The sequence below is a fragment of the Narcine bancroftii genome, chromosome 5 (assembly GCF_036971445.1).
Source record: "Narcine bancroftii isolate sNarBan1 chromosome 5, sNarBan1.hap1, whole genome shotgun sequence".
NCBI lineage: Eukaryota > Metazoa > Chordata > Chondrichthyes > Torpediniformes > Narcinidae > Narcine > Narcine bancroftii.
In genome coordinates this window covers 81467901-81495056 of record NC_091473.1, presented here as the reverse complement: position 1 = coordinate 81495056, position 27156 = coordinate 81467901, and the positions used below count along the sequence as shown (strand labels likewise).

The window sequence follows — 27156 nt, the reverse complement described above, 5'->3', positions numbered from 1 at the left end:
AGAATGATCTATTCCCTTCTGTGAAGTTTTGATGAGATACAAAAATGTAATCAGCCTTTATTTCCTGCTGAAGAACTACATTTTTGGAAAATTGGCTGAAAGATTCAATCTCGTGGATTAATACCAATGCATTTTGTGGAGCATCACAGCCTCTATTATCCACCTGCTTTGAAATTGGAAACAAAAGGTGTATTGTGTATTGGCATTTAAGAGAAAGCTAAATGGAGAAAACAATAGGTTGGCCAATCAATGGGAACAGCGCGTGTAACCACCAGCATAAATCGGATGGTTCGAATTTCATGTTCCTCCATTGTACATTTCCACACAATAGTTAAATGGGGATTAAATAATAAATCATTGAATTTTATCTTACCCAGAAAAGCAGTTAAAATTATATTGACACAGAAACAAAGACTGCTGTAATCAAAACCAAAAAAATTCTCTGCTGGAGGAACTCAATGGGACAGGGATAGTTACTGTTTCAGGTTGAAACCCAACATCATAATCAGCAAAATATTATGAATGCAACAACTAGTTCAAGGTCAGGTTTACTCACTAGAATCTCACTATATAACTCACCCAAATGGCAGCTTCCTGGTGACTAACAAGAATTATGGCAAAAATGGTTACTGATCTCCAGCAATGTAAAGGGGTGGGGAAGAGAGAGAAAAAAAATCTAAGATTCTTTGGTTTCTAATTTAACTTCAGTTATACAAAGTGAAGTTATGTCCTTAAACACCTAATATTCAAGTAACTACTGGTGAATCATGAATTAAAAGTGACTTCATTTTCAACTCCAGCTCAGGGATCTCCAAGGGACAACCAACTCTCTCAAGTTGCAATATTCTTAGTAAGCATTTGGGGTAAGTAGAATCCTATGGGGATTCAAATCTAGGAAAAATTTTGTAATTATTACAGTATGTACCTGCTCAGTTTGCAAAACTATCAAACAATGGGGAAAAGTAATAAAACTGCTATTTTTCTTTTCCACAATGACATTACAAGCTAATGCTACAAATATAGGAGAGAGAGAAAAAAAATCACAAATTGTCTTTTACAGAATTCACTTCAATGTAACATTGAAATAACTCTGGACTGTATTATTTTGAAGAAACTGACAAGTACTCTATCACACAAAATAACTTTCAAAGAGCAACACCAAATATTACATTAAGACTTACTTACTCCAGCTAGGACCATTAATTACACAATTGCAGTATACATTGATACAATGTTTAAAAATGACAATCGTCAGTATAATGTGCGGATAAAGAATTGCCGAAGGAACTGAGCAGGCCAGACAGCATCCACGTGTAGAAATGGTCAGACAAGAACCAATTAAATGGTTCAACATCGACTTCTTCTACCTACAGAAACTGTCTAACCTGCTCAAGATTCCAAAATTTGTGGTTTTTGTGTTTCGAATCAGTGTGCAGGAACTACTCACTTTACATAATGACATTTGAAAAATGTTGCGACTAGAAAAAGATAATATTCTTAAATATCACTAATCGAATTAAAACATTATTAAAGAAATGTTTTTCACGTTAAATATGACATACAAAAAGATTTAGGAAGTGATTCTAATCACAAATTTAAAACAGTGCAAAACCAGCCACTCAGTTTTTTAAAAAGTAATTTACTTTCAAAGGAATTATCTTAGTCAATTGTCTCCAAATTGGAGCTATTTTGTTTTGGTATCTTAACAGTTTATTCAGCAAATCAAAATTAACCCACCTTTTCAGTTATACAGTACCTGTAAATATAGGCTTCGCATTTTCACACATCTTATTGACCGCACATGGCATTCATACACATTCTTTGGTTTCTAATTTAACTTCAGTTATACAAAGTGAAGTGATGTCCTTAAACACCATTCTAACAATCCAATAGGTTACTTGTTCCAGTCAAATAGTAAAAGTTCAAGAATTCAACAGATGCTCAGTGGACTCAAGAGAAGATGGACGTGGAATACAAAAAAAAAGCGAGGACTAAATCGCTTAGTTTACATTTTACATCAATCTCTGATGTATTTTCATCTGACTGCTAATTCTTTACAACAAGAAGGGAAGCATCAAGTTACCTATCAAACAAATTTATGTAGTTTGATGGCCCTTTGGAATTTATCCTGCAATTGAGATTTTTTTTAGACAAATCACTCTCTTGGACTTGTTCTTGATAGTTGACCATTTTGCAAGAGAATGGAAAAATCTATTTTTCCCAATAAGCTTTTAAGAAACTCAGGGCCAACTCAACAATCCAGGATGAAGGATCTCCAAAAAAAAAAATACACATTGTGGTGTATCTGAAACCCAGATACAATAACTCTTACGATCATTGCCAGTCAAGACCAGGTTACAAAGAAATAACTAATTAAAGGAATAAATGCAACAAATAATACATGGCTCATTAATGCAAACATTTTAACAGAACACAGGAAACATTATAGAACAGCTGTAGTTTAAAAACACAATTGAAATATCTTAACTTGAAAGCATTCCAGATCATTTCGTTGTCTCCTGGTTATATTTCACGAGAGATACAAGGCGACTTAGCTTTGCAAATGCAAAGAAAGTTACAGCACCAGTTAAACAAAATATTAGATAATTTCTATATAATTTATTGGCAATCTCTTCAAAAACAAACAATTCCAAACTTGTCACACTTCCAACAATAAAATAACATACTTGGGTCAAAAGCAACTGTTGATTATATCACATTTAGGACAAAGCATTCTTAAAAGCCTCCTGTATTTAAATATCAAGAGTTGGAAACAACTTTTTTTTCTGATTGCCATACCAAAGATTATCTGTGGAAGAGCTGATGATAATAGCAAGGCTGGGAGACAGTGAGAATTGACATCTCATATTTATCAGCTCATACATGTTTATATTTAAGCAATTCTCATAAGGTTTTTTGTAAACATTTGTTCAGTACCTCAGCTTCAGATTTTTCAAAATCCTTATTTTAATAAAATCTTAACATTTATCACTCTCAGTGCATTAACCAGCTTTGCCAAGTGCAAATTGGTAAACTGTTGCTTGTTCAAAATCTTCAGATTGTCCTGAGTAGATTTGAGGTGTGATTCCTGTTCTGTGCCAAGTTGGCCAGTAGCAACAAAGCTATAATTGACTGATATTTAAGGTAAGGATTAACACTAAATGACTGCAATGCCATTTATTGTTGAATAATCTCTTATTTGTAACTCTTCCCTAAAAACAATCTTTAGCTTCAGTCTTTTATATTCAAGGACAAGAGTGTCCAAGGGTTAAAAAGTTCATAGGAAAATATTGTAAATTTTTTTTGGGAAAGCTACCAGTTATCGTGACCAAAGTCAGCATCTTTTCAGTAGCAAAGAGCTGTGCACATTTAAGAGGTTAATTAAGTGGCACAACAACATTTGAAGTTTAATCTTTTCTACTGCTGAAATTCAAAATTTCAGGTATGCCACAATGCGAATAGGATTTTCTATTGATCTCACATTCATTAAATCCTTAGTTATTTGAAGGGTTGCACGGGTAGAGGGCGGAGAGATCATAATCAATTCCTGGGAACCACAAACAAAGAACAAAAGTGGTGGAAAATTTTAAAAAGATCTAGTGTACCAAAGTTGAAAATCCTACATCATAAATCACATTAAAGTCCTCTTTCTCTCTGATAAAAACTTGAATTTAATTTTATTAAAGCTGTACAATTTCCCAGGGCAGCAGTGCTATATTATACAAACATGTCATTTATATACTTAAAATAGTGAAACAATCTTTGGAATTTCTCCTAAATGAACATTTCAAATTAATTCTTTTATTTTAATGACATACTCTTTAAAAAATTAGAACTTGTTCAGTTTTTAAATTAATAACTATTTATTTTATTCCTACCTTAAACCCCCTGATCTTCATAATATTCAAAACTACTGGAACATAGCTCTTCAACTGAGTTCATAAAACAGCTTTCGTATGGTCCTCAGGAAACAAACATCAAAAACTTAAAATCTACTTAATTTCACCAGCTACATCCACAATATTATCTGCCCAGTTTCTCTCAATTGTAACTCACTGTTACAGTGAGTGTTCCAATGTTGAACAAATTACAAAAGATTTGTTTCATTATATTGTTATTGTCGTCTACGTCATTCCATGCAGTAACATGCATAGATAATAAAGGCCCAGATTTATTTACAGTAACTTCAATATTATGTAGTCCACGATAAATCTCAGAGGATACACTTGTCTAACATTAAATCACTATTGGTTACTTCCTTCATTTTCATGCGCTTCCAACTTTCCATATTTAATTTTGTGCAGGTTAGCTAACTTTCCTCTTTCTTCATCTCTTGTGTTCCTAGTTTCAACATGTTAATCTGTATGCTTTCTTCATTTTTCCCTTCTCATTTGCTGTACTTGCTACCGTCTATCTCTATTCCCGTTCTGTCATTTATTCATATCTTTAATTCAGTGAGGTTCCTGTCAACTATTACTGGCTGGAGGATATGCATAGGCAAAAATACAAAATTATCACCTTCCACTTCATTCTCGTTCCCTTCTACCACCCTAATTCCTAATGGAACAGTTACATTTGTTTTATTTGGATATGACTTCCCACCTACTATCAAGAGATTTACCAAATTATCCAGAGACAGATGGTGTAATCCCACTTTAAATTGATTTGCAAAATATACAAGTCTGCAGGGAAAATAGATGCCACTGCTGTGAAATATCATAATAAATATTGCCAAACCCCCCCACAAAAAAATCTGCATTTCATTCAAGGCCTGGGAAATGTTTATTTTTTTCTAACTTCCATAATTTAAGTTTCTTTCTAATTGCTACTTTTAAATTTCATTTCCTCAGTCCATTTAATAGCTGATGGGTTGGCCTAGGCCTCAGTATTTGTAACCTGCACTGTAATATTTATGTTGAAGAATGGAGTATGATCCTTTCCTATTTTAGGCACCCAACATTATAAACAATCCTACCTCAGGTCATAAGGTGGTGCCAATTAAATGCAATTTGCTTGAATGGGGCCTCAAATATCTCAGCTTCTTTACATTGAGCAAAATTCTGATTGCACCATTTCTGTTCTATCCATTTAACTGAAAATGCCTGACTGTCTTGTGAAATTTCATTATTTGAACTAACTATGCCTTCAATTCAAACAACGTGCGATCAAAGTCCATTCCCCTCCAAATCGAGCCAAGACTTTTCAAATTCCTTTTGAGCATAACCAAGATGACAAAAATTAATGACATCGTCTGTGCCTAGATTCAGATGCAAACTACACATTTTATAGTGTATTGCACACCCAGGCTGCGTACCTGACAATTCTGTCCACAGCTTACTGCTTTTATAATCAATTTCCTTTGCACCTTTCAGGTGACAGCTTTAAAGAGAGTTTTTTTTGTGTGACAATGGAGCTTTCCCACCATTCATGAGCAGCTGTCAGGGCAATCCTTTTCAAACACATACCCAGCTCTGCCACAGTCTACAGCACTTCACTATTCTGTACAACGCAGAATGAAAATTATTTAAATTGTATCTCGATCTTAAAAAAACTTTTAAGATGATGAATGGGAAACACAAGCATTTCTTTCAACAATGCTTACGATTGCAAAGGGTTAACAAGTTAACAGAAAAGAATCAAAATTAAGTTTTATGTTTATATTTATTACAGCGTTGGAGAAAAGAACCGTTTCATTCAAAACCATCCCAATGAAGACAATAATTTAGCGAATTTGTAAAATTACATTTGCCAGACTTGTCTTTTTCTCAGTTTAAAATGCACGATTTCCTGGAGACTGAAATCTACAATAAAACACCAAAATTTCATCAGTATGTTCCGATCTGACTGCAAATAGGAGATTTACATACTCGTTCAGCAACTCTACAGCTAAACACAGTTAGATTGATTTGAAACACATCTAAAAAGGCAATTCATTTAGAAAGATCCTGCTAGTTCCCCCAACCCTCACCTTCCCTCCCCCAAACAAAAACAAAGTATGTTAACATCCCATAACCTGCAGTCAGCACAATAAACACAGTTGACGTTCCTGAAAACTCTGTAAAGGGATGCAGAAAAAAAACATCCCTCAATAAAACATTAGCAACAAATATTGAACACAAAACTACATTGTAGAATTTTTTTTTATATAACCAGACTACAAGGTAAGAAACACAGAACAGCTACAATGTTATCAAGAATCAGCACAAGGGTTGTCCAGGCAAGATAATATTTTACATAACTTGATACACATTGTATAGAAGTGGGTTTAAACAAAAGACCATCTACAGGTAGTGTGTAATTGTACAGAGATCCCAGCACAATTGTAGTGCCACCAAAACTGTTCATTTTCCTCTATTTCAATCACGTCTGTAGTTGTCTCTTTCTCATGTACAGTTTTCCTCTGGATCAATAAAATTAGGTAACAGAGGAATGAAGCAATCCAGATTCGAGGTGTGCACATATGTGGGCACTGGAGAGTGGGGGAGCAGGGGAGTTTGGAGAATAGTGAGAGTTGGGAAAAAGATATACGCTCCTCTCAAACTGGAACCCACTGGGCATATCATCGTTCAGCTACACAGGTATGGAACAAGCCACTGATTAACACCTTGCACCTGGAGGGGGAAGGCTCACAGAAGCAAGAAAAAATAATAATCTGTGCCACCAAATTAAGGGCCTTCGAAAGTAAACCACATTGTGTAAACGTCCCAGTTAAAATGGCTACAATATGGACAACATCGGATCTTCTACCTAGACTAGCGCCTTATTCAGTTCAGCACAAAGATACACGGGTTCAGAGGATGAAGCGGAAGAGGTCTGTTTGGGTGCTAGAGGCGTTTACATTTTTTTTCTTTGCTTCAAAAAGATGCGATGTATAACGTACAGTCCTTCCAGGAGAAGGGTTTTATGTCTTGAATCTTTTTATTTTGTCCTTCATGTTTATGGAATTAAAGAAGTTCAGCCTTTTTATTGCATGAAACTCAAAATTGGGGTTTTGCCCCCAGTTCCTCGTCAACACGTTGAACTGCTTCTTGCATACGTTCTTTAATCTTCCAAAGGGCAGCTGTCTCATCATTCTGGTCCTGGAGAAGGGGGAAGGGGAAAAATCACACGCTCATCGTCATGCTGGGGGAATACTGAAAGAAAGTGACAAGGATTACATGGGTTGGAACCATACATCTTGTAGCATCTGGGTTCTGCTAAACATAGCAAACTTGCAAACATAGTTTGCTTAAATTGACCCCAATATAACACTGCAATTCAATCTCCATTAATGTGGAAGGAGCAATTCATTAAAAGAACAGTTATTTTTAAACCACTAAAAAAAATCACATGCTGAATTATGGATCCTTTCAAGAGAGTGGTGGGAACTCAAGCAAGGAACACAAGAGTAACTTGTCCTCTGTCATTAGCTCCCTTCCCACTTTCTTTCCCCTCCTCCCCCCCCCCCCCCACCCCCCAACACCCATCAAACTCAGGATCCCACTCAACAGCAGTGATTGGCTTATTTTAACTAAAACTGGATCTTTACAAAATGAAAACATTTCAATCACAAGTTTTTCCACTCCTATTTCACCAGTTTTGGTGTTTTATTCATTTCTATCACTAAAAAAATTGCAATCTGATTTGCCCTTTCAAAACTACAAAATATATAAATGACCTTCTCCATTGCTTAATTATGTAGTAGTTAACATGACATTGAAAACATCTAGCATACTAAAAGAAAATACAGAACTCTTATAAATCTCTCATAGAACTCTCATAAATCATGGTTGACTCCACAATGAAAAAACTGATATAATCAAACAGAAATATGTTAATAAGCATTTTTATTTATTTAAAAGAATATCATTTCAATTAGAAGCAACGCAGCCAAAGATTGAAAACCGTAATTGTGAAGATCTAGAGAAATAAAACCCAATTGTCTTTTTGCCTTAAGATAATCATGTGTACCTTCTCATCTTTTTACAAATCAGAGATTCTGTGTTCAACAGTTGCACTGCCACCTGGTCTAAGATTAGTTGCTTGTGGTCAGACTGGTAAACCTAATCACCATCTTATTTTGCTAAACTTTGTGAAAATGCCATTGCCAAATTGGATTTGGATTTGAAAGAACTTTATGGGATACAACTTCAAAGGAAGATATTTTGTAAATTAAAAATAAACAGATTTGTGTAAACTCACCTTAGCTTATAATAGATCTTAAATACTATTGCATTTTAAGAAAATCTTTCAATAACCAGAACAGAAATAGAAGCACAAGTGACAGTAGCTCATTTAGCATGTACTTATCTCTGGTATTCTCAAACTCACGTTATCATTTTGGAAAGAGTGGAGAAAATTGCCTCCTAATTCACCGTCATCCCTTGGAGTGCCTGGAGGATTGGTAATGCTGCTCATATTGTTGGGAGAGTTCTGGAAAGTAAATCATTTCACTCATTAAAGCATGGAAAAAGCAGCCAAAGCTAGTGAACACCAAACCACAGAGCTGCTAAATGACAATTTAAATTTAAGAGACAATCACATTGCTAATTCTAAAGTTATGCCTTCACCTTGCTCATGTTGCCTTCAATGTCGTGTCTCATTACCAGGTTTTAATCCCATCATGTGGTACATCAGCTCACAGCACAACATAACATGCCAGAAATGCTACACACCACTCCAGATGGAGGTTGTAGTTTAAAAATAATTGAAAATAGAGACGAGTAATGAGATATTTAAGAATCTGTTTCTGGATCACACTAGCGGTTCTTAATCCATGTGATGGAACTCAGGAGCTGGTATTATATCCTGCAACACTGCTTACTCAAGGTCAAAAGCACAGATTTCTTGTTGATGTTAGAAATTGGATATAGAGAAAAGTGCTAGAAGTATTTTGCTAAGGCCACACAAAGATGGTATAGATGAGTAGTTCAGTATGAGGATCAGAGTCAGAGGGAAGGCACAGAAGATAAGAACAGGTGTTCCACCAACAGAAGTGGACATGGGAAAATGCAAAGATGCAGTGAATTGAGATAGTAGAGAAGTGAAACAATAAAAAATCTGGTGGTTTGCTTCCAAAGAAAGTTCCAATACAAATTCAAGGAATTGCCACATCTTTTTGTGAGGCACTTAATGTTACTCCCAGAAGAATTCAAATAACTACACCTCACTCTGACTCATAGTAAATTCTGATGATGTAGGCCAACACTTTAGTACTTTTGTGAAATACAGAAGCTTTCGGCCAATGCTTGGGAGCCCTCCAGCCATGTCCTACATCTTTTTGGTCCAACACTCCTTGGTCAGTGTAGCTTTCAACAGTAAACTAGATTCTCCAAAGTTAATTCCTATTGTGTACGTGTTATCATTTTTACATTTTCTAGATTTTGTTTAAGATTTTTCTATTTATCGAACTCCTTTCCTCTTTTTGTCACACCTTTTAAAATTGTCCTTTAATGAATACCTTTCCTTCACCTTATCTGGACCTCTTTTCCTTCTCCACATAATTCTCTGCCGACACTGCTCCAATTCAGATTGTACATGGAGAAAACAGTCACCAGTTCAGTATGTGGTTGGGGTAAAGAAAGTTTATCAAACTAGTCCTTCTGTGATTTGAATTTATTAGGCACTTAAAAATCAGATGACAATTATACAGTTGGATGTTCAGGGTAGATGTTGGGATGATTGAATATCTCCTTTAGAGACAATTAATACATATTCATGATCCACAGGAAGAAAATATATTTAGTGGCTCTCCGAACCAGTTCAATTCATTGATGTTAATACTCACAGGGAATTAAGCATGCGCAGCCAAGGTCTACATTGCTTTGTGTGGATCTTTCCCATAACATTGAGACTATTCAATATGGAATTAGAAATGCGCGCCCTTCCAGCCTGGTTTTGATCAAAGAATTTCACCCAGGAACTTCTATTGAACTTTATGTTCATTATTAAACTTATATTAAAGTTACAGTGAAACTCGTACCTTGGGGATCCCGTCCATATCGCCTGATCCTGAGGAGAGTAAAAGCAAATATTGCCATTAAAATTTCTGATAACACATTGCCATAGCAAAAACAAAAAAAAAAATTTGCAATGTCATATATATCCAATCTTCAATGACTAATTTCATTATTCTCTTACACATGCATTTAAACTCAACTGTAAACTTGCTTATTATTCTTTTCCCCCATTTTATGGTGCTCCCGCTCTCCCTTGTCTATCTATTACCTGTGTCTTGCTTGTGGAACTGTGCTCCCCCACCCACCTCACCATTTTATTCGGGCACCTGCCCTCATTTTCCTCATACCTTGATGAAGGTCTCAAGCCCAAAACATTGGTTTTGTATCCTTCTTTGCTATATAAAGTTCGTTGCTTGACCTGCTGAGTTTCTCCAGTATTGTCTTTTTACTTCAATTAAGGTATCTGCAGACTTTCGTGTTTTACTCCCAAACTCAACCATATCTTGCTTATTAATTCCAGTTCGTATATCTCTTTTCCAGCCAAGGAGTCGGATGTCCCCTTTGTTTACAGTTATTTCTGCTCTGCTGGAAAGGCTTCAGTGTCCCTTATTGATTATGTCAACTTACCTAATGACCCATTCATATGATGTGGCTCAATTCCTCCCATACCTCCCATGGGGCCTTCAGAACCAGGCCCCAGTGGAAACTGGAAGAAAAAAGGAAAATGGAATAAGGCCATGTGCCAACAATTTCTATGGCTAATATAGTTTAGTAAAATATAGGACTGCCGAGATGCCCATCCAGGAATACAACAAAGCATTGGTTGCATAGACACAACCTTGAAGGTACATTAGAGGTCCAACGATCTGGATACCAGAAATCCAAACATAGCGGGGTTTTGTGTGCGTGCATACACAAGCGCCACAGATGCACAGTGGCAACAAGCGACCACGCTTAATACAGGTAATCTTATCACAAAGAAATTCATTTGTACACTGTAATTTTCCTTTACGTTAATTTTTAAACATAAATTAAAGCATTTTTTGGAGTGATAAAATTTTATGTTCACATTTTTTGTTGTATTAACTTTTTCTTTAAAACTGGTTGTTTTGATAAATGAAATATGCTGCGCCTGTATTTGCTAATTAATAAATTCTCAATATTTACCTGTTCAACTCTTTATTCCTTCCTAAATTTGAATTTTAAAAGTACTTCCTGAGAATCCAGAAAATCCAAAAGTGTGGACGGACCTAATCCCTGAGCAGTCCAGATATTTGGACTTCTACGGCACCATGAATGGCCCACCACAAGAGAGACAACATCCAAAGCAGAAACCTTGTTTCTTTTCATAGATTCTAATGGGCTGCTAATAAGAATTTTATTCTTAATATCTTTTCAACAGCCTGTACGTCAACTTTGTAAAAACAAAGAGAAAGCTTGCATGTGTGTTTTTGTTGTCATCTGAATTAGATGTTGCAATTTTCCCTCTCGTGAAAACTAAACTTACATTTGATCGGCTTCCTCCAGGAGGAACAGGATTAATCATTGTGTACATGTTATCACTGGAATTCGTTGAATCTGTAATGGAAAAGAAAAAGATATCAAGCATATTAATTTAGCTTTCACTTATTCAGAATGAACATGCGAATTGATACAAATTCTCAAGGTTTCCTTTTTTTTTAAGTCCTGTAAAATCAAGACTTTTCCTATCATGTATTATTTGGTATTTTACCAATGATTTTGGCTACATTGTTTATACACAGCACTAAAATCTGTTTATCTGCCCAACAAGTCCACATTGCGTCACACTGGCATTCTCCCAGTCTTCGCCATTTAATTCACATGGATAGATTGACTGCTTTCTTGAACAGATGGGTCACATAGCAGGGGCAACTCAGAGCTCCCTGCCACTTTAATTGCTATCCCAGTTTGACCCACATGGGCTCTTTCCCTGTTATAATCAGGACCAATCAAGCTTAAGGAAGAAACTTTCTATTTTTCCAGTTCTAACCAAGTTTTTAAAAACAATAACTGTTTCTTTGCCTAACAAATTTAATGTTTCCATCATTTTACTTTTCAGATTTCTAGCATCTGCAGGTCTTTTTATATTTCCTTTGTTTTTCCAACTTCCCCATGAACTTGTTTATGTTATTTACCTCAACGACTTGATATGCCAGCATGTTCTACTTGATAACCAACCTGCATAAGATGTTGCTTTGAAATTCTTCTCTGGATTTATTAGGAACCATCTTATAATTATTGTCCCTAGTATTTACCCCCCATTTTCCCTTTCCTATCGCACCCAATGTTCCCTCCTGCCAATCACCTACCCCGAAATGGAAACATGTCTACCCTGTCAAATGATTCCCTCATCTTGAAGCTCTGAGGCCTTCCCTCATTCTGTCCTATTCTGCAAGGCAGAGTTGTACATGATTCAATAATTCACTCAATTCTGGTATCAAACATGAATGCATTTTCACATCTTTCCATGCTACTACAAACTCAAGGAAACAAACTACTCAGAGTATCCAAAGTGTGGCCTAATCAATGTTCCATGCTAATAACATGAATTCTCTTAAATTCCGTCTTGAAATGAGTGGAGCACTCCAATTAAACCACTGTTTTCTTATCATCTAATTAAACAAGACCTGAGAGGAGAATCTAACCCGTGTAAACTGGCAGCAAAAAGTTATTACTTTAAACATATCCATGAACTTACTGAACACCGAAAAATTAGTCCATATATAACAGTGATGCGGCTTACTCAGCTCATAACAGTTCAAACTCTGAATTTAATTCAATAAAAATGAATCAAACCTATTCAATGACTACTTAAGTCAAATCTCAGTTATTAAAATCAAAGCCACATGGTCTTGCAATAACCAACCACAACAAATAATTAAACAAGTAACACCAAAAATAAATCACATCAGCTTGTTCCTGAATTGCATTGCACTTTTAAAAGAATACTGCTTTAGATCAAAAGGTTAATTTATCCTCAATGTGTAATTAAGCAACTAATTAAACCATGCTGTGAATGCTGATGACACAATATAGGGAATTAGCTTTGAGTACTTATTGCGTCCAACACGTGTGGGAACCCATTAATGAAGAATTATTAATCTCAGAGTGTTGGCTTTCGCCCAGTGATAAAACTGTATGCTCAGCACTTACTGATGCAAGATACAGGCAGCAAAAGCAGGCAAGACTCCAATCTAAAATAAATTACTGCCAGACATTTAGGTAAAAATGTGAAAACTGTACACATATTCATATGCAATCTAGTTTAGTGATTATAATCTCAGTGTCAGAGACTCAGTTGCTGTACCTGCTGGACTTGGCATTATCGGTGTTCCTGGAGGACCTCCACCACCAGGGGGCCCCTGTGAACAAAACACACATCAGCTTTGATTGAATTATTAAAGTCGAAGGTGGGTTATGCGGCTGTAAGCAAACTGGGCAAAGGAAGGCCTTGCTGGTTCACTAAATATCCTCAAAGGAATACTAGAATGCAGGTTTTTTTTTCCTCCTGAGTCCTCAAACAAAACTGGGATTATTCCAACCAAAGGGGTAATTCTGCCCAAACCATAGATGGAATTTAATCAAGACTTAATAGTATTATAACTTCACCTTTTGTTCAGTTGTTCTGCTTTTGCAACACATTTTTGTGCTTGCAGAACTAAGCATGTTATCCTTGTAGCTCCTCATAGAGGGGGGAAGGGACAAATCCCTTTCCCTTTGCATCCCTCTTCTGTAGGAGCTAATGACAAATAGTTTCCAGGTTCCAGCATTTTGCACCTGTAATTTACCACAATATTACATGTTGCTGTGTTTGTTTTAAGAATGGATGCTGTAAAAATAAATGTAAGCTGAGAATCAAAATTAAACTAACATGCAGCAGTATTTTACTTTGGGCACATCCCAGGTCAAAAGCTTTTGATATTCTAAATTTCTAGTCACATATATTCCAGGTTATCAAAGTTCAATACTCCAAATTTGGCTTCATTAATGTCTTGTACAACCTCACCATAACATCCCAACTTCTGTATTCAATACTTTGATTTATTAAGGCCAAGATGCCAAAAGTGACACCACTTTTCAGGGAATTATATATTTGTATTTCCCAGATCTCTTTGTTCTTCCACCCTCCTCAGTGCCTTACCATTTACTGTGCATCTTTATCTTGGTTAGTCCTTCCAAAATGCAATACCTCACGCTTAACTGCATTAAATTCTATCTGCCATTTTTCCAGTTGGTCCAGATCCCTCTGCAAGTTTTGAAAGCCTTCCTCGCTGTCCACTACACCTCCAATCTTAGAGTCATCAGCAAATCTGCTGATCAAATTCACCACATTATCAGCCAGATCATTGATATAGACAACAAACAACAATGTTAAATTAAATAATTTCTCTCAGCACTCAATGTTCAGGGCCACAGCGAAGCTTTAGTCAAGTTGATTGCAATTTCCCACCATCAGTCACTTCAAGTCAACAATGTTCCTTTTTCTACAAATACATGCATTTGCAAGGCATGCTCAAAAATGCAAATACATACCCCATAAGTACCGGGAGATGAAGAGGAGTATGGGATCTGAAAGTGAAAAATCAAATTTTAGAAACTGAAGATCATATTTACCAAAGAAATAATGGACAGAAATTTTAAATCCCATTATTTTGGTAATTAGTATTCCTATTTTATGGGCAAACTTACTTTGCAAGTAATTTTTAAAAATGTTTCTTCACCCCAGCCATTTCTTTACTAGACACCAAAAGACTTCAGATAAATACCCAGTGATCACGGTTAACTAACAAAAAACATTGTCAAACTAGTTTTGAATTTAGAGATTACCCCAATCCTGCCAGTTACTGGTAAACAGGATTCCCTGGACAGCAATTTATACGCAGAATTTTTCTTTTTTAGGTTAAATCCTCATTCCTGCCTATGGGCATCAAGAATGAAAAGGGAATTTATATTGTTTGCATCTGACTTTCCAAAAGTAATAAGTCATTTTCTGTACTGTTGTGACTAATATAAAAATTAAGCTGCCAACTTGGGCACAAAAGTTTCGCACACAGCACTACCCAATCTCTCACCATTTTGTTTTGGGGAAAGTGGACCATCTCTCATTTCTCCACATTATATTCCATCTGCTATATTCTCACTGACTCACTCAGCATATGCACAGCCCTTCAATGCTGCTTATATCCTCCTCTGCACGAAGATTCCCAATCATTAACAAATTTTAAGATATGACTCTACTTGGAGATAAATTGGGGCCAATGCACAGTATGCCAGCCCAAGAATAATCCATTCTTTGTCCAATCCATATTATTCCCAATTCTACTCATCCCTTGTGCAGAACTTCAAATACTTTGAAAACCCAAACACACAACATCCACTTACTCCCCCTTATCTATTCCATTTGTCACATCAAAGAACGCTACCAGATTCAAATATAATTATCCTTTTATTACTCTATATTGGATCGACTCAATCTCGCTATTCTTTCCTTGCATCCATTACAAATTCCAGCATCTTGTTGCCACAGGCATCAGGCTAACAAGTTGGTAGTTTTGTTTTAATTCCCACATTCATAAATAGTACAGTCTGCTCTCCTTAAATCTATTCTAATTCCAGAATTGATTGAATTTTGGACTAGGATAACCAAAGATTTTATCTCCATGGCTATCTTATTCAAAACTTTGGGCTGTACACCATTGCAATTTATCAGATTTTATGCTTGCCAAGTTCTATGGTAGAGCAGCTCCACAGGTCACGAATGACCTGACCTACAGAAATATGACTTTATGCAAATTCTCCCATTCATTTTAAAGCATTTTTCAAGCTGGTATTAATAGTGTGTTTCAAGCTGGATAGAGTATATATTCCATTAGTTATGGGTAGCATAACTAATTATAGCTGATCTGTGCAGTGATACTGTCAAAAAAAACCTCAGAAATAATCTTACTGTCTGTCCTTGGAAACCCTTTCATAACCCAGGGAGTATTTGTACCTTTTCTTAATTCCCATTACAAATTTTCATGCTTGCCTTAATAGGTCTCTTCGTACCCTTGCTAATATTTTCCTTTTATTCACCTATAAAAAGACTGCAGGATCTTTTTCATTCCTCACTTATCCACTGTTGTTAACCCTTTCTTTAGCAATGCTAGCTAGTTAAGCCAGAGCTGGAAGCGCAGGTACAGTTCTGGTCACATTACTGGAAAGATGTGAATATACTGAAATGGGTGAAAAGCCGGACTGGGGAAATTCTAGTCGTGAGATAAAATTGAATAAGTTATTCTTCCTTCCTTTGAAATAGAAGCATGGGGGTGGGGGGAAGAAACAATTTTATGTATGGGGGTACAGTGTTACAGGTCTGCTGAAGATGGCTGTAAGTTGAGGGGTTTTGCATTTTTGATTAGGAACAACTTGACAGTACTTAGCAAGGAGGTCCCTGGGGATCATCCATCAAATTTATATAGGTGAATATAAAAGTAAGATTCTTGATTGATTGAATTACGGCACCCAGCCACCACATAGCTCTCAATAGTTAGTGCGATTTAGAGGAGCAAAAAATGTAGGGAGATTGCTGCAAGTTTGGTTGGGCATTTTATCTTCCATCATGTTGACTGGGACTACTGTAGTGCAAATGGCTAGGCTGGGGTGGAACTTGTCAAGTAGGTTCAGGAAAGTTTACTCATATAGAGAGGGCAACATTGGTTTCCCTACTGGGAAATGAAGCAGGGCAACTGACTGCAGTATTGGTGGAGAAGCACTTTGGAACTATTGATCATTATCCAGTTATGGAAAAGGATAGGACTGGCCCTCAAGTTAAAGTCCTTTTTTTTGGGGGGGGGAGGGAGAGACAATTTCAATCTGACATTAATTTTCTAAAGTTGATTGGGAGAGTCTGTTTGCAGGTGAAGGGATGACTGGAAAGTGAGATGAAGCACTCAGGGACATCACATTCCTGTGAGAGCGAAGGGAAAGGTTGGGAAGAACAGTGAACCCTGGATGAAGAGGGATATTGAGGCTCAGGTCAGGAAAAATGTGGACACCATGTTTAGTCAGCTGGGTTCAAGCAAAACCCTTCAGAAGTCTAAAATACTGTATGCGCTTCAGAGGGAAATTAGGAGGATAAAAAGATGGTTTTGGCCTCAAGTAAAAGGAAAATCCTAATAAATTCTACAACATAATTAGAGGAAGAGAGTATTGAGGAAGAGATTAGGTGATTGTCTACCTGCAAAGACACAGGCAATTAGTGAAGTCTTTCATGAATATTTCTTGCTTGTATCGACAGTGCTGAAGGTCATGGAAACTAGGGAATTAAGGGGAATGAACAATGAGACCTTGGAAGACCCATAATACAAAGGAGATCTGAAAGCTCAAAGGTAGACAAAGGTTCTGAGGGACATCAATAGGATCGATCAACATTTGAAAGACAAGGTCCAATAAGGGGCATACAAAATTAAATACAGAATTCTGAGTCCTTTACCATGAGACAATTTGAATTTGAAATCTGCTTTTTCAGAGCGTTGATTCCTTGGCATTCTCTTTTCAGCAGGTTGTGGGGGATGAGAACAAAGGGAATATTTAGTCAATACATTTTTGAAAGATCGGGGCTATGAAGAACTGGTACAGAAGAGGAGATGAAGCCCAGGTACATGTGTTGTGATCATATTGAATACCTGGGCAAGCTGAGGAGCTTACTTCTGTTCTTTGCACAATTGATGCAACAAGGTCAACAAATAAAGAAATGCAATGTAATATTAAAAGGAGATAGGGAAGACACAAAAAACTGAAGTTTCAACAGTGGGGTGGACCTGTTGGGCAAATGTCTTATTAACACATGTAATAGAACATCAAGGGAGTATTACTCACTGAGTTAGCGTTGGAAGGATTTGGCCATGGTCGCCCAGCCCCTGGACCCCTGAAGTAAAAAAGTATAAACATTTAATTTTTTTTTGACGCATTAACTCTTGGATCATTTTTGCAGCACCATGTCTTATGTAATCTTCAACTATCTTCAACGTCAGAAGAACTAAAGTTACCTATAATATTAACACCAAAGTCTTTAAAATATCAAAGAAATAGTTAAACGATCAAGAGTTGTGTACAAAATATTCTTCACTCGTTTGAAACTAAGCAAAGAAAATACCTACTGTTTTAAACTGACCACTTTTAACAATTCATCCGAACACAAGGGACTTACATGTTCATTCCAGCCATGCCTGGACCTATTGAATTGGGTGGAGGTCTCATTGAACCGCTATAGTTCTGCAACGATAACCAAGGATCAGACTACCATAACGAGAAGGAAACCAATGAAGGGAAGGGAAAGGAAGAAAAAAAAGTTAGTTAATATGTTGTCAGGCACATTTAAAATATTTGAGTCAAAACAGTGCCAACTGAAATCAACAAGCTTATTCTGCCCCAAATAAAAATTACGTGGGATAATTTTTAAACCCGCGTGTGTCCTGCAGTTCTATGGAAATTATTGATTTCATCGTATGTCAGCAGCAATAAAAATTCAGCCCCATTGTTCACCTAAAAAAATTCCAATCATTCCTACAGATTTCTTCTCACCATCATCACCCCCCACTCCCCGCTTGATAGCCGTATTGGTTAAAACATCTGATTAGAACTGAAAGGATAATTGGGGGGGGGGGGGGGCAGGGGAGGGGAAATCAACCAGTTTTAAGAGCCAATGGGCACAACACAATTTCCTATCTTCAAAATCAGCATTTAGCATGATATTTAAAAACTGCACCTCCAATAATGTTGAAGTGCATCTGTATTAGGTTGAAAATATAGTGCTTAAACTTCTAGCATTGAGTTTGAACCCACAACCTTCTGGCGTGAATAAAAGCAAACACATCAGAGCTAATTTTCAACTGATGTACACAACTTAAATGAATAAAATACAAGATTCATCAAAGCAGCAGGAAGAAGCCAATCAGCCATACGAGAGCTTGTTGATAACTGGTGGGCAATGAAAATTACAGAATTTCAATAAAAAGTGCATGACAAGAAATCAAAAGAATACCATTCAATTACAGATTACCTGCTGTCCCATTGGGCCCATCCCTCGTGGAGGGGGATTCATTCTCTGCATTGGCCCACCCATACCTGGGTGCCCTATAATGAAGGGATAAGAAATTTCATTTAAGTGAACACTACAGATTTTTTTTTAAACTTCAATTGGGGTTGGGCATAAGTCTCACCTTGCTGTCGTGTGGGATCCAATGTGTTTGGTAGCAATGGTTGTGCACCGGGAACACCACCTGGAGGCTAAAAATAATTGCAAGATTACTGAATTGCATCCAATTCCACAAAACCTACTTCTACTTCATAATTCATGGATTATCAACATGCCGGTTGGCTAATAAAAGAAGGAAAGACAAGGGAGTGTGTGTGAGGCCACTGTGGGGATGGCTGCAAAGGTCAAATAACTGAACATTTCCTGTACTCAGCAGCTTTCAGACAATAGCACTAACATTTGCTTATTTCCAGTTTACAAGAACAAAGTTTTATGAAATAACATAGATTGAATCAATAAAACAACTGATTTTTTTCTCCCCCACTTCTTGCATACAGATTTCCTCCATCTCCCTGATCCCCTCAACAATGTGAGGGGATCATAATACACTATCCAAGTGGTCATCTTGTGTGTCAACCAAGAAGTATTAATTTGCTGTTGCAACTACTGAGAGCAATCACAAACCTGATCTCATGAAATCCACCTTTACATTAGAAGGCCACCGACGAGGTGGTGCTGAGGAGAAACGCTTGTAATTGTTGTACATCTTTTTTTTTTTTTTTTTTTTTTTTAATTTTTTTTATTTTTCACACCATAAATCACATTAGCCATGATATACACAATTTCTTTTTCACACATATACAGTGACTTTTTCTCCCCCCCCCCTTTCCTCCCAAACCACCCCCCCACCCCCCCTCTCATCCATTTTAGGTATACAATCTAGGTTGCATTAATCCAGTCAGACAATGTTGTCATTCAACAAAATTATACCAGAAATTCTACTGAGTCCATTCTTTTCTTTCCTTCTCCTTCCATCAACTTAGGTAATGTTTGTCCCCGGTAGGTTTTCGCTATTGTATTTAATGTAAGGCTCCTATACTTGTACGAATATTTCAATATTATTTCTTAACAAATATGTTATTTTTTCTAATGGAATACATTTATTCATTTAAATTTGGTAGTTTATTCCTTTTAATTTGGTTATGTATTCCATTAATATTTAAAGACATATAGTTCAGCGTAGCCCTTTTATATTTTGTTTATCTTCTCTTTCCGTTTTTCCATCATTACCTTTCCTCCTTTTCCATTTCTGTTTTCTTATTTTCAACTCTTTATAAGACAACATTCCTACAACATCCAACATTTTCCTTATTCTCCTATTTCTATCTTATTTATTCCCAATCTCCCATTCACCTCCTGAGTTGTCCTTTATCCCTTGTCGGACAACCACATCTCCCCTCTCCATTTGGATTTGCGAATCCACTCGCAAGCGTCAACTGATTTTGCAGTGACCGCTATTTCCCCCCACCCCGCCTCCCCCAGAAAAGATTTCACTTTTCATATGTCACAAAGGTCACTCTTTTAATTCCCTCCTTATTCTCTCTATTCCATTACCTTCCCTTATTAATTCTTGTCTATACTATCTATATTTTCCTCTAAGTACAGATACATTCACGTATGCTCCTTGTCTCTATTCACTCTTATACCTCTTTACCCGCATACATATCAATCGTGATCATTTTTACTCTCATTACCCGTCTTCATCCCTCAGTCTATTTTTGTCTTTACCCACATACATATCAATTGTGATCATCTTAACTCTCATTACCCGTCTTCCTCCCTCAGTCTATTTTTGTAATTGTTCTGCAAATTTTCGTGCTTCTTCTGGATCCGAGAATAGTCTGTTTTGTTGTCCTGGAATAAATATTTTCAATACCGCTGGATGCTTTAGTATAAATTTATACCCTTTCTTCCATAAAATCGCCTTTGCTGTATTGAACTCTTTTCTCTTCTTTAGGAGTTCAAAACTTATATCTGGATAAATGAAGATTTTTTGCCCTTTATACTCCAGTGGTTTGTTGCCCTCTCTTACTTTTTCCATTGTCTTCTCCAGTACCTTTTCTCTTGTAGTATATCTTAGGAATTTTACTACAATAGATCTTGGTTTTTGTTGTGGTTGTGGTTTAGAGGCCAATACTCTATGTGCCCTTTCTATTTCCAATTCTTGCTGTAGTTCTGGACATCCTAGGGTCTTAGGGATCCACTCTTTTATAAACTCCCTCATATTCTTGCCTTCTTCATCTTCCTTAAGGCCCACTATCTTTATGTTATTTCTTCTGTTATGGTTTTCCATTGTATCTATTTTTTGAGCTAGTAGTTCTTGTGTCTCTTTAGTTTTTTTATTAGATTTCTCCAATTTCTTTTTTAAGTCTTCTACCTCCATTTCTGCTGCTACTGCCCGCTCTTCCATCTTGTCCATTTTCTTTCCCATTTCTGTTAAGGTCATCTCCATTTTATTTATTTTCTCTTCTGTGTTGTTTATTCTTTTTCTTAAATCCTTAAATTCCTGTGTTTGCCATTCTTTAAATGATTCCATGTATCCTCTAATAAGAGCAAGTATATCCTTTACCTTGCCTCTCTTTTCTTCTTCTATTTCACCATACTCTTCCTCTTCTTCTTCCTCTGGGTTGGCCATCTGTTGTTTCTTTGTTGCCCTTTCCTCCTCTTCTTTCTTGTTTCTGTTGTCTTCTGTGGTCTCTTCTTGCTGCAGGTGTTCTGCAGCTGTCGTTGCCGGCTGTGGAGATCGACTCCCCAGCTGGTCCCCCCTCCCGTCGGTGTGTTTTTTTACATTCGCATCGCGCATGCGCGAAACTTCGCGCATGCACGGTTGCGCACTTTTACTCGGCTCTGCGAGCCATTTTTGTAGTCCATTATTTACCGACCTGAGGGAGCGGGTTTCTCTCTCCGCAGCGGGCCTCTTCGGACAGGTAAGGCCTTCACCTTTTTCCTCCTTTGTCTTCTCTTCCTCTCTTCTTACCGTTGCTTTCGACTTTTCTTTTTTTGTCGCCATCTTCTTTCCACCTTTATACTCACTTTTCTGTAACTTTTATTTCTGTGCCTTTGTGTTTTCTCTTGTTTTTCCCGACTTTTCTGGAGAGGGCTGGAGTTCACCGTCCGGCCACTACTCCATCGCGTGACTCCTCCCATTGTTGTACATCTTTGATGCAGGGTCTGCCACAACCAATTGGAAACCAACCAAAATTCTAGTTGGGATCAATAATTAAGCAAAGATTTATAATTAAGCCTAGTTCAGGGATTAACCTTACCCTTGGCCAATGGAAATACAGCTTTATGGTCTGATAAAAATGTCGATTCCAAGTGTGCTCATCTAATGAAAACAAGCATACCAATGAACCAAGTTCTACCTTTGATGAAAAAGGAAAAATAAATTGGACACATATCTTTCAAGAAGAATCTTTTCAAATCTTCTACTAAGTAAAGTTACACCTTATTTTCTTTATTGACATGGACTTTAGCAAGGCCTTTGACAAGGTTTCACATAGTTTTCAAACATGGTTGGCAGGTTCAAAGAGCTGGAACACATGGGATCCAGGGCAAGCTAGCAAATTGGTGCAAAATTGGCTTGATAGTAATCAGAGGGAGGTAGTGGAGGGTTATTTTTAAGATTGGAGGCCTGTGACCAGGGATCTGCTGCAGGGTCTTCTGTTGTTTGTCATTTTCTTTAATGATTTGGTTGGGAATAAAGGTGGCATGATTACTAAGTTTGCAGATGATACCAAAATTCTTCTTTTTCTTTTCTTTGGCTTGGCTTCGCGGACGAAGATTTATGGAGGGGGTAAATGTCCACGTCAGCTGCAGGCTCGTTTGTGGCTGACAAGTCCGATGCGGGACAGGCAGACACGGTTGCAGCGGCTGCAGGGGAAAAATGGTTGGTTGAGGTTGGGTGTTGGGTTTTTCCTCCTTTGCCTTTTGTCAGTGAGGTGGGCTCTGCGGTCTTCTTCAAAGGAGGTTGCTGCCCGCCAAACTGTGAGGCGCCAAGATGCACGGTTTGAGGCGATATCAGCCCACTGGCGGTGGTCAATGTGGCAGGCACCAAGAGATTTCTTTAGGCAGTCCTTGTACCTTTTCTTTGGTGCACCTCTGTCACGGTGGCCAGTGGAGAGCTCGCCATATAACACGATCTTGGGAAGGCGACGGTCCTCCATTCTGGAGACGTGACCCACCCAGCGCAGCTGGATCTTCAGCAGCGTGGACTCGATGCTATTGACCTCTGCCATCTCGAGTACTTCGACGTTAGGGATGAAAGCGCTCCAATGGATGTTGAGGATGGAGCGGAGACAACGCTGGTGGAAGCGTTGTAGGAGCCGTAGGTGATGCCGGTAGAGGACCCATGATTCGGAGCCGAACAGGAGTGTGGGTATGACAACGGCTCTGTATACGCTTATCTTTGTGAGGTTTTTCAGTTGGTTGTTTTTCCAGACTCTTTTGTGCAGTCTTCCAAAGGCGCTATTTGCCTTGGCGAGTCTGTTGTCTATCTCATTGTCGATCCTTGCATCTGATGAAATGGTGCAGCCGAGATAGGTAAACTGGTTGACTGTTTTGAGTTTTGTGTGCCCGATGGAGATGTGGGGGGGCTGGTAGTCATGGTGGGGAGCTGGCTGATGGAGGACCTCAGTTTTCTTCAGGCTGACTTCCAGGCCAAACACTTTGGCAGTTTCCGCAAAGCAGGACGTCAAGCGCTGAAGAGCTGGCTCTGAATGGGCAACTAAAGTGGCATCATCTGCAAAGAGTAGTTCACGGACAAGTTTCTCTTGTGTCTTGGTGTGAGCTTGCAGGCGCCTCAGATTGAAGAGACTGCCATCCGTGCGGTACCGGATGTAAACAGCGTCTTCATTGTTGGGGTCTTTCATGGCTTGGTTCAGCATCATGCTGAAGAAGATTGAAAAGAGGGTTGGTGCGAGAACACAGCCTTGCTTCACGCCATTGTTAATGGAGAAGGGTTCAGAGAGCTCATTGCTGTATCTGACCCGACCTTGTTGATTTTCGTGCAGTTGGATAATCATGTTGAGGAACTTTGGGGGACATCCGATGCGCTCTAGTATTTGCCAAAGCCCTTTCCTGCTCACGGTGTCGAAGGCTTTGGTGAGGTCAACAAAGGTGATGTAGAGTCCTTTGTTTTGTTCTCTGCACTTTTTTTGGAGCTGTCTGAGGGCAAAGACCATGTCAGTAGTTCCTCTGTTTGCGCGAAAGCCGCACTGTGATTCTGGGAGAAATTTCTCGGCGACACTAGGTATTATTCTATTAAGTAGAATCCTAGCGAAGATTTTGCCTGCAATGGAGAGCAGCGTGATTCCCCTGTAGTTTGAGCAGTCTGATTTCTCGCCTTTGTTTTTGTACAGGGTGATGATGGTGGCATCACAAAGGTCCTGAGGCAGTTTTCCTTGGTCCCAACAAAGCTTGAAAAACTCATGCAGTTTGGCATGCAGAGTTTTGCCGCCAGCCTTCCAGACTTCTGGGGGGATTCCATCCATACCTGCTGCTTTGCCACTTTTCAGTTGTTCGATTGCCTTATATGTCTCATCCTGGGTGAGGACCTCATCCAGCTCTAGCCTTAGGGGCTGTTGAGGGAGCTGGAGCAGGGCGGAATCTTGGACTGAGCGGTTGGCACTGAAAAGAGATTGGAAGTGTTCTGACCATCGGTTGAGGATGGAGATCTTGTCGCTGAGGAGGACTTTGCCGTCTGAGCTGCGCAGCGGGCTTTGGACTTGGGGTGAGGGGCCGTACACAGCCTTTAGAGCCTCGTAGAAACCCCTGAAGTCGCCAATGTCCGCGCTGAGCTGGGTTCGTTTGGCGAGGCTAGTCCACCACTCATTTTGGATCTCCCGGAGTTTGCGCTGAAGATGGCTGCATGCGCGACGGAAGGCTTGTTTCTTCTCTGGACAGGACGGCTTTGTAAGGTGAGCCTGGTGGGCAGCTCGCTTCTTTGCCAGCAGCTCCTGGATTTCCTGGCTGTTTTCGTCAAACCAGTCCTTGTTTTTCCTGGAGGAGAAGCCCAGTACCTCTTCAGTGGATTGCAGTATGGTAGTCTTCAGCTGATCCCAGAGGGTTTCAGGGGACGGGTCCATGAGGCGGGTTGCATCGTCGAGCTTTGCTTTGAGGTTTGCCTGGAAGTTTCCTCTCGCTTCGTCTGATTGCAGGTTTCCAACATTGAACCTCTTTCTGGGGGCTTTACTGTTCCTGGGCTTTGGCTTGAAGTGAAGGTTGAGCTTGCAGCGAACCAGCCGGTGGTCAGTGTGGCATTCCGCGCTGGGCATGACCCTGGTGTGGAGCACATCTCGTTTGTCACTTTCTCGCACCAGGATGTAGTCCAGGAGGTGCCAGTGTTTGGATCGGGGATGCATCCATGTAGTCTTAAGGCTATCCCTCTGCTGAAAAAGGGTGTTTTTAATGACAAGCCGCTGTTCTGCGCAGAGCTCCAACAGGAGGCGCCCATTGTCGTTGCACTTGCCGACGCCATGCTTGCCCAGGGTTCCTGGCCAGGTTTCTGAGTCTTTGCCGACGCGAGCGTTGAAGTCACCAATGTTGACAACCTTGTCGGCTGTAGGGGTGCGTTGGATGAGGTTGGAATACACCAAAATTGGTGTAGTGGTAAATGAAGAAAGTTGCCCAAGGTTTCAGGAGGAAAAAAAAAACTGGGAAAGTGAGCAAAGGAATGACAGGTGGAATTTAATTTAGGTTAATACAGCGTGATGCATTTGGTTGGCAGAAATACACAATGAATGGCAGGGCCCTATGCAGTGTTGATGACCAGAGAGACCTTGTATACAAATACACAACTACTTGAAAACTGGAACACAGAGTCATGAGGAATGTATATAGCATACTTGTCCTTATTGGGCAAGGCATTGACTAGAAGAGTTAGAACATTAAAATTTTGGTTAGGCCTCACTTGCAGTGTTATGTACAGTTCTGGTCGGCATACTATCACAAGGAAGCTAGAGAGGGTGCAGGAAAGTCACAAGAGTGTTGCTTGTATTGAAGGGCTTGAGTTATAATGAGAGTTTAGATAGGCTATATCTCTTTTTTTCCCTAGAGCAAAGTAAACTGATAGGTAACATACTAGAGTCTAACAAGGACAGCCAGAGTTTGCTTCTCATGTTAAGGGTGTCTAAAACTGAACGGCTGTAGCAAAGTATTCTAGAGACATCGGTGTACACATTGTGGAAATGCTGTAAATGTCGTCAAGTTCATGTATACGCTGGGAAATCTATGTAAACACTGTGGAGTCTACTGCAAGACTGACACCTCCAGGCTTGCAAAATGGTCTTATATACATCACTGCTTCTGTCACATGGACAGGAGCGATGTTAGCAGTGATGTCGTCAGCCCAGATAAAAACCTGTGCTGGATGTAGATCAATTTCCCGCATTTTCCACAGCACGTTCGCCATTTTGGAATTCAGTTTGCTTGCTGGTAAGTGGGTCATCACAGGACAAAGATTTAAGGTGACAGAGAGGAAGTTTAAAGTAAATCTGATGGGGATTTTTTAACCTAAAGAGTAGTTGGTGTCTCAAATAATCTGGTTGAGGTGGTGGCAGGACAAACAGCATATTTAAGATGCATCTGGATAGATAATTCAATGAGCAAGGCATGGAAAAACAAGGATTAATGCATGCAAGTGGGATTGATTAAAAAAAAAGGCAGTAAGATCGACAGACATGGTGGACATAGAATGCTGTGCAAATTTTACACCCATTGCTATTTTGAGAATTCTTAAAAAAAGTAATTCTAATCAATCATAAATCAAATAAAAGTAAGTGGGTGAGAGATTATGAAATGACTAAGCAATCATTTGGGCAGAAAATAATGCATTACAATAGAATCAAGAACTCAGCAATAACTTTGGTTCAGTGCATCTCACAGGATACACAAAAAAACCATTACACAACACTACATGAATTTTATCTACACTTGTGGGGGGAAATATACAAAACAACTGAATATAGTCCAGCCATTTGGCTTTACTCAATGCACAAGTTCCACATCACACTGACCCAAGAGTCAGACCAGCATTTGTTACTATCACCCTTCAATACAATGAATAAAGAGTTAAAGACTATTCCCCAAATTCAACAGCCTGGCTTGAACTGAGATTCA

General features: G+C 38.6%; 1 protein-coding gene across 21 annotated transcripts in view; it reads right to left on the bottom strand.

The window, feature by feature from the left end:
* Nucleotides 1–5642: 5642 nt before the first annotated feature.
* LOC138763606 (single-stranded DNA-binding protein 3) overlaps nucleotides 5643–27156 on the bottom strand; it is a 189855-nt gene continuing 168341 nt past the window's right edge. For 8 of the 21 annotated variants that reach the window (XM_069938034.1, XM_069938042.1, XM_069938037.1 and 5 more), the window contains 11 exons: nucleotides 19163–19229; nucleotides 19003–19076; nucleotides 18151–18239; nucleotides 17820–17868; nucleotides 14493–14528; nucleotides 13267–13321; nucleotides 11446–11516; nucleotides 10566–10644; nucleotides 9962–9990; nucleotides 8311–8412; nucleotides 5643–7079 (listed from right to left, as the gene is read on the bottom strand). In XM_069938034.1, the coding sequence (XP_069794135.1) occupies nucleotides 6978–7079; nucleotides 8311–8412; nucleotides 9962–9990; nucleotides 10566–10644; nucleotides 11446–11516; nucleotides 13267–13321; nucleotides 14493–14528; nucleotides 17820–17868; nucleotides 18151–18239; nucleotides 19003–19076; nucleotides 19163–19229 (753 nt within the window). In that variant the 3' untranslated portion in view covers nucleotides 5643–6977. Of the gene's footprint in view, nucleotides 7134–8310; nucleotides 8413–9961; nucleotides 9991–10565; nucleotides 10645–11445; nucleotides 11517–13266; nucleotides 13322–14492; nucleotides 14529–17819; nucleotides 17869–18150; nucleotides 18240–19002; nucleotides 19077–19162; nucleotides 19230–27156 lie in introns of all 21 variants that reach the window. The other 13 variants (XM_069938036.1, XM_069938043.1, XM_069938044.1 and 10 more) reach the window with 3 other exon arrangements.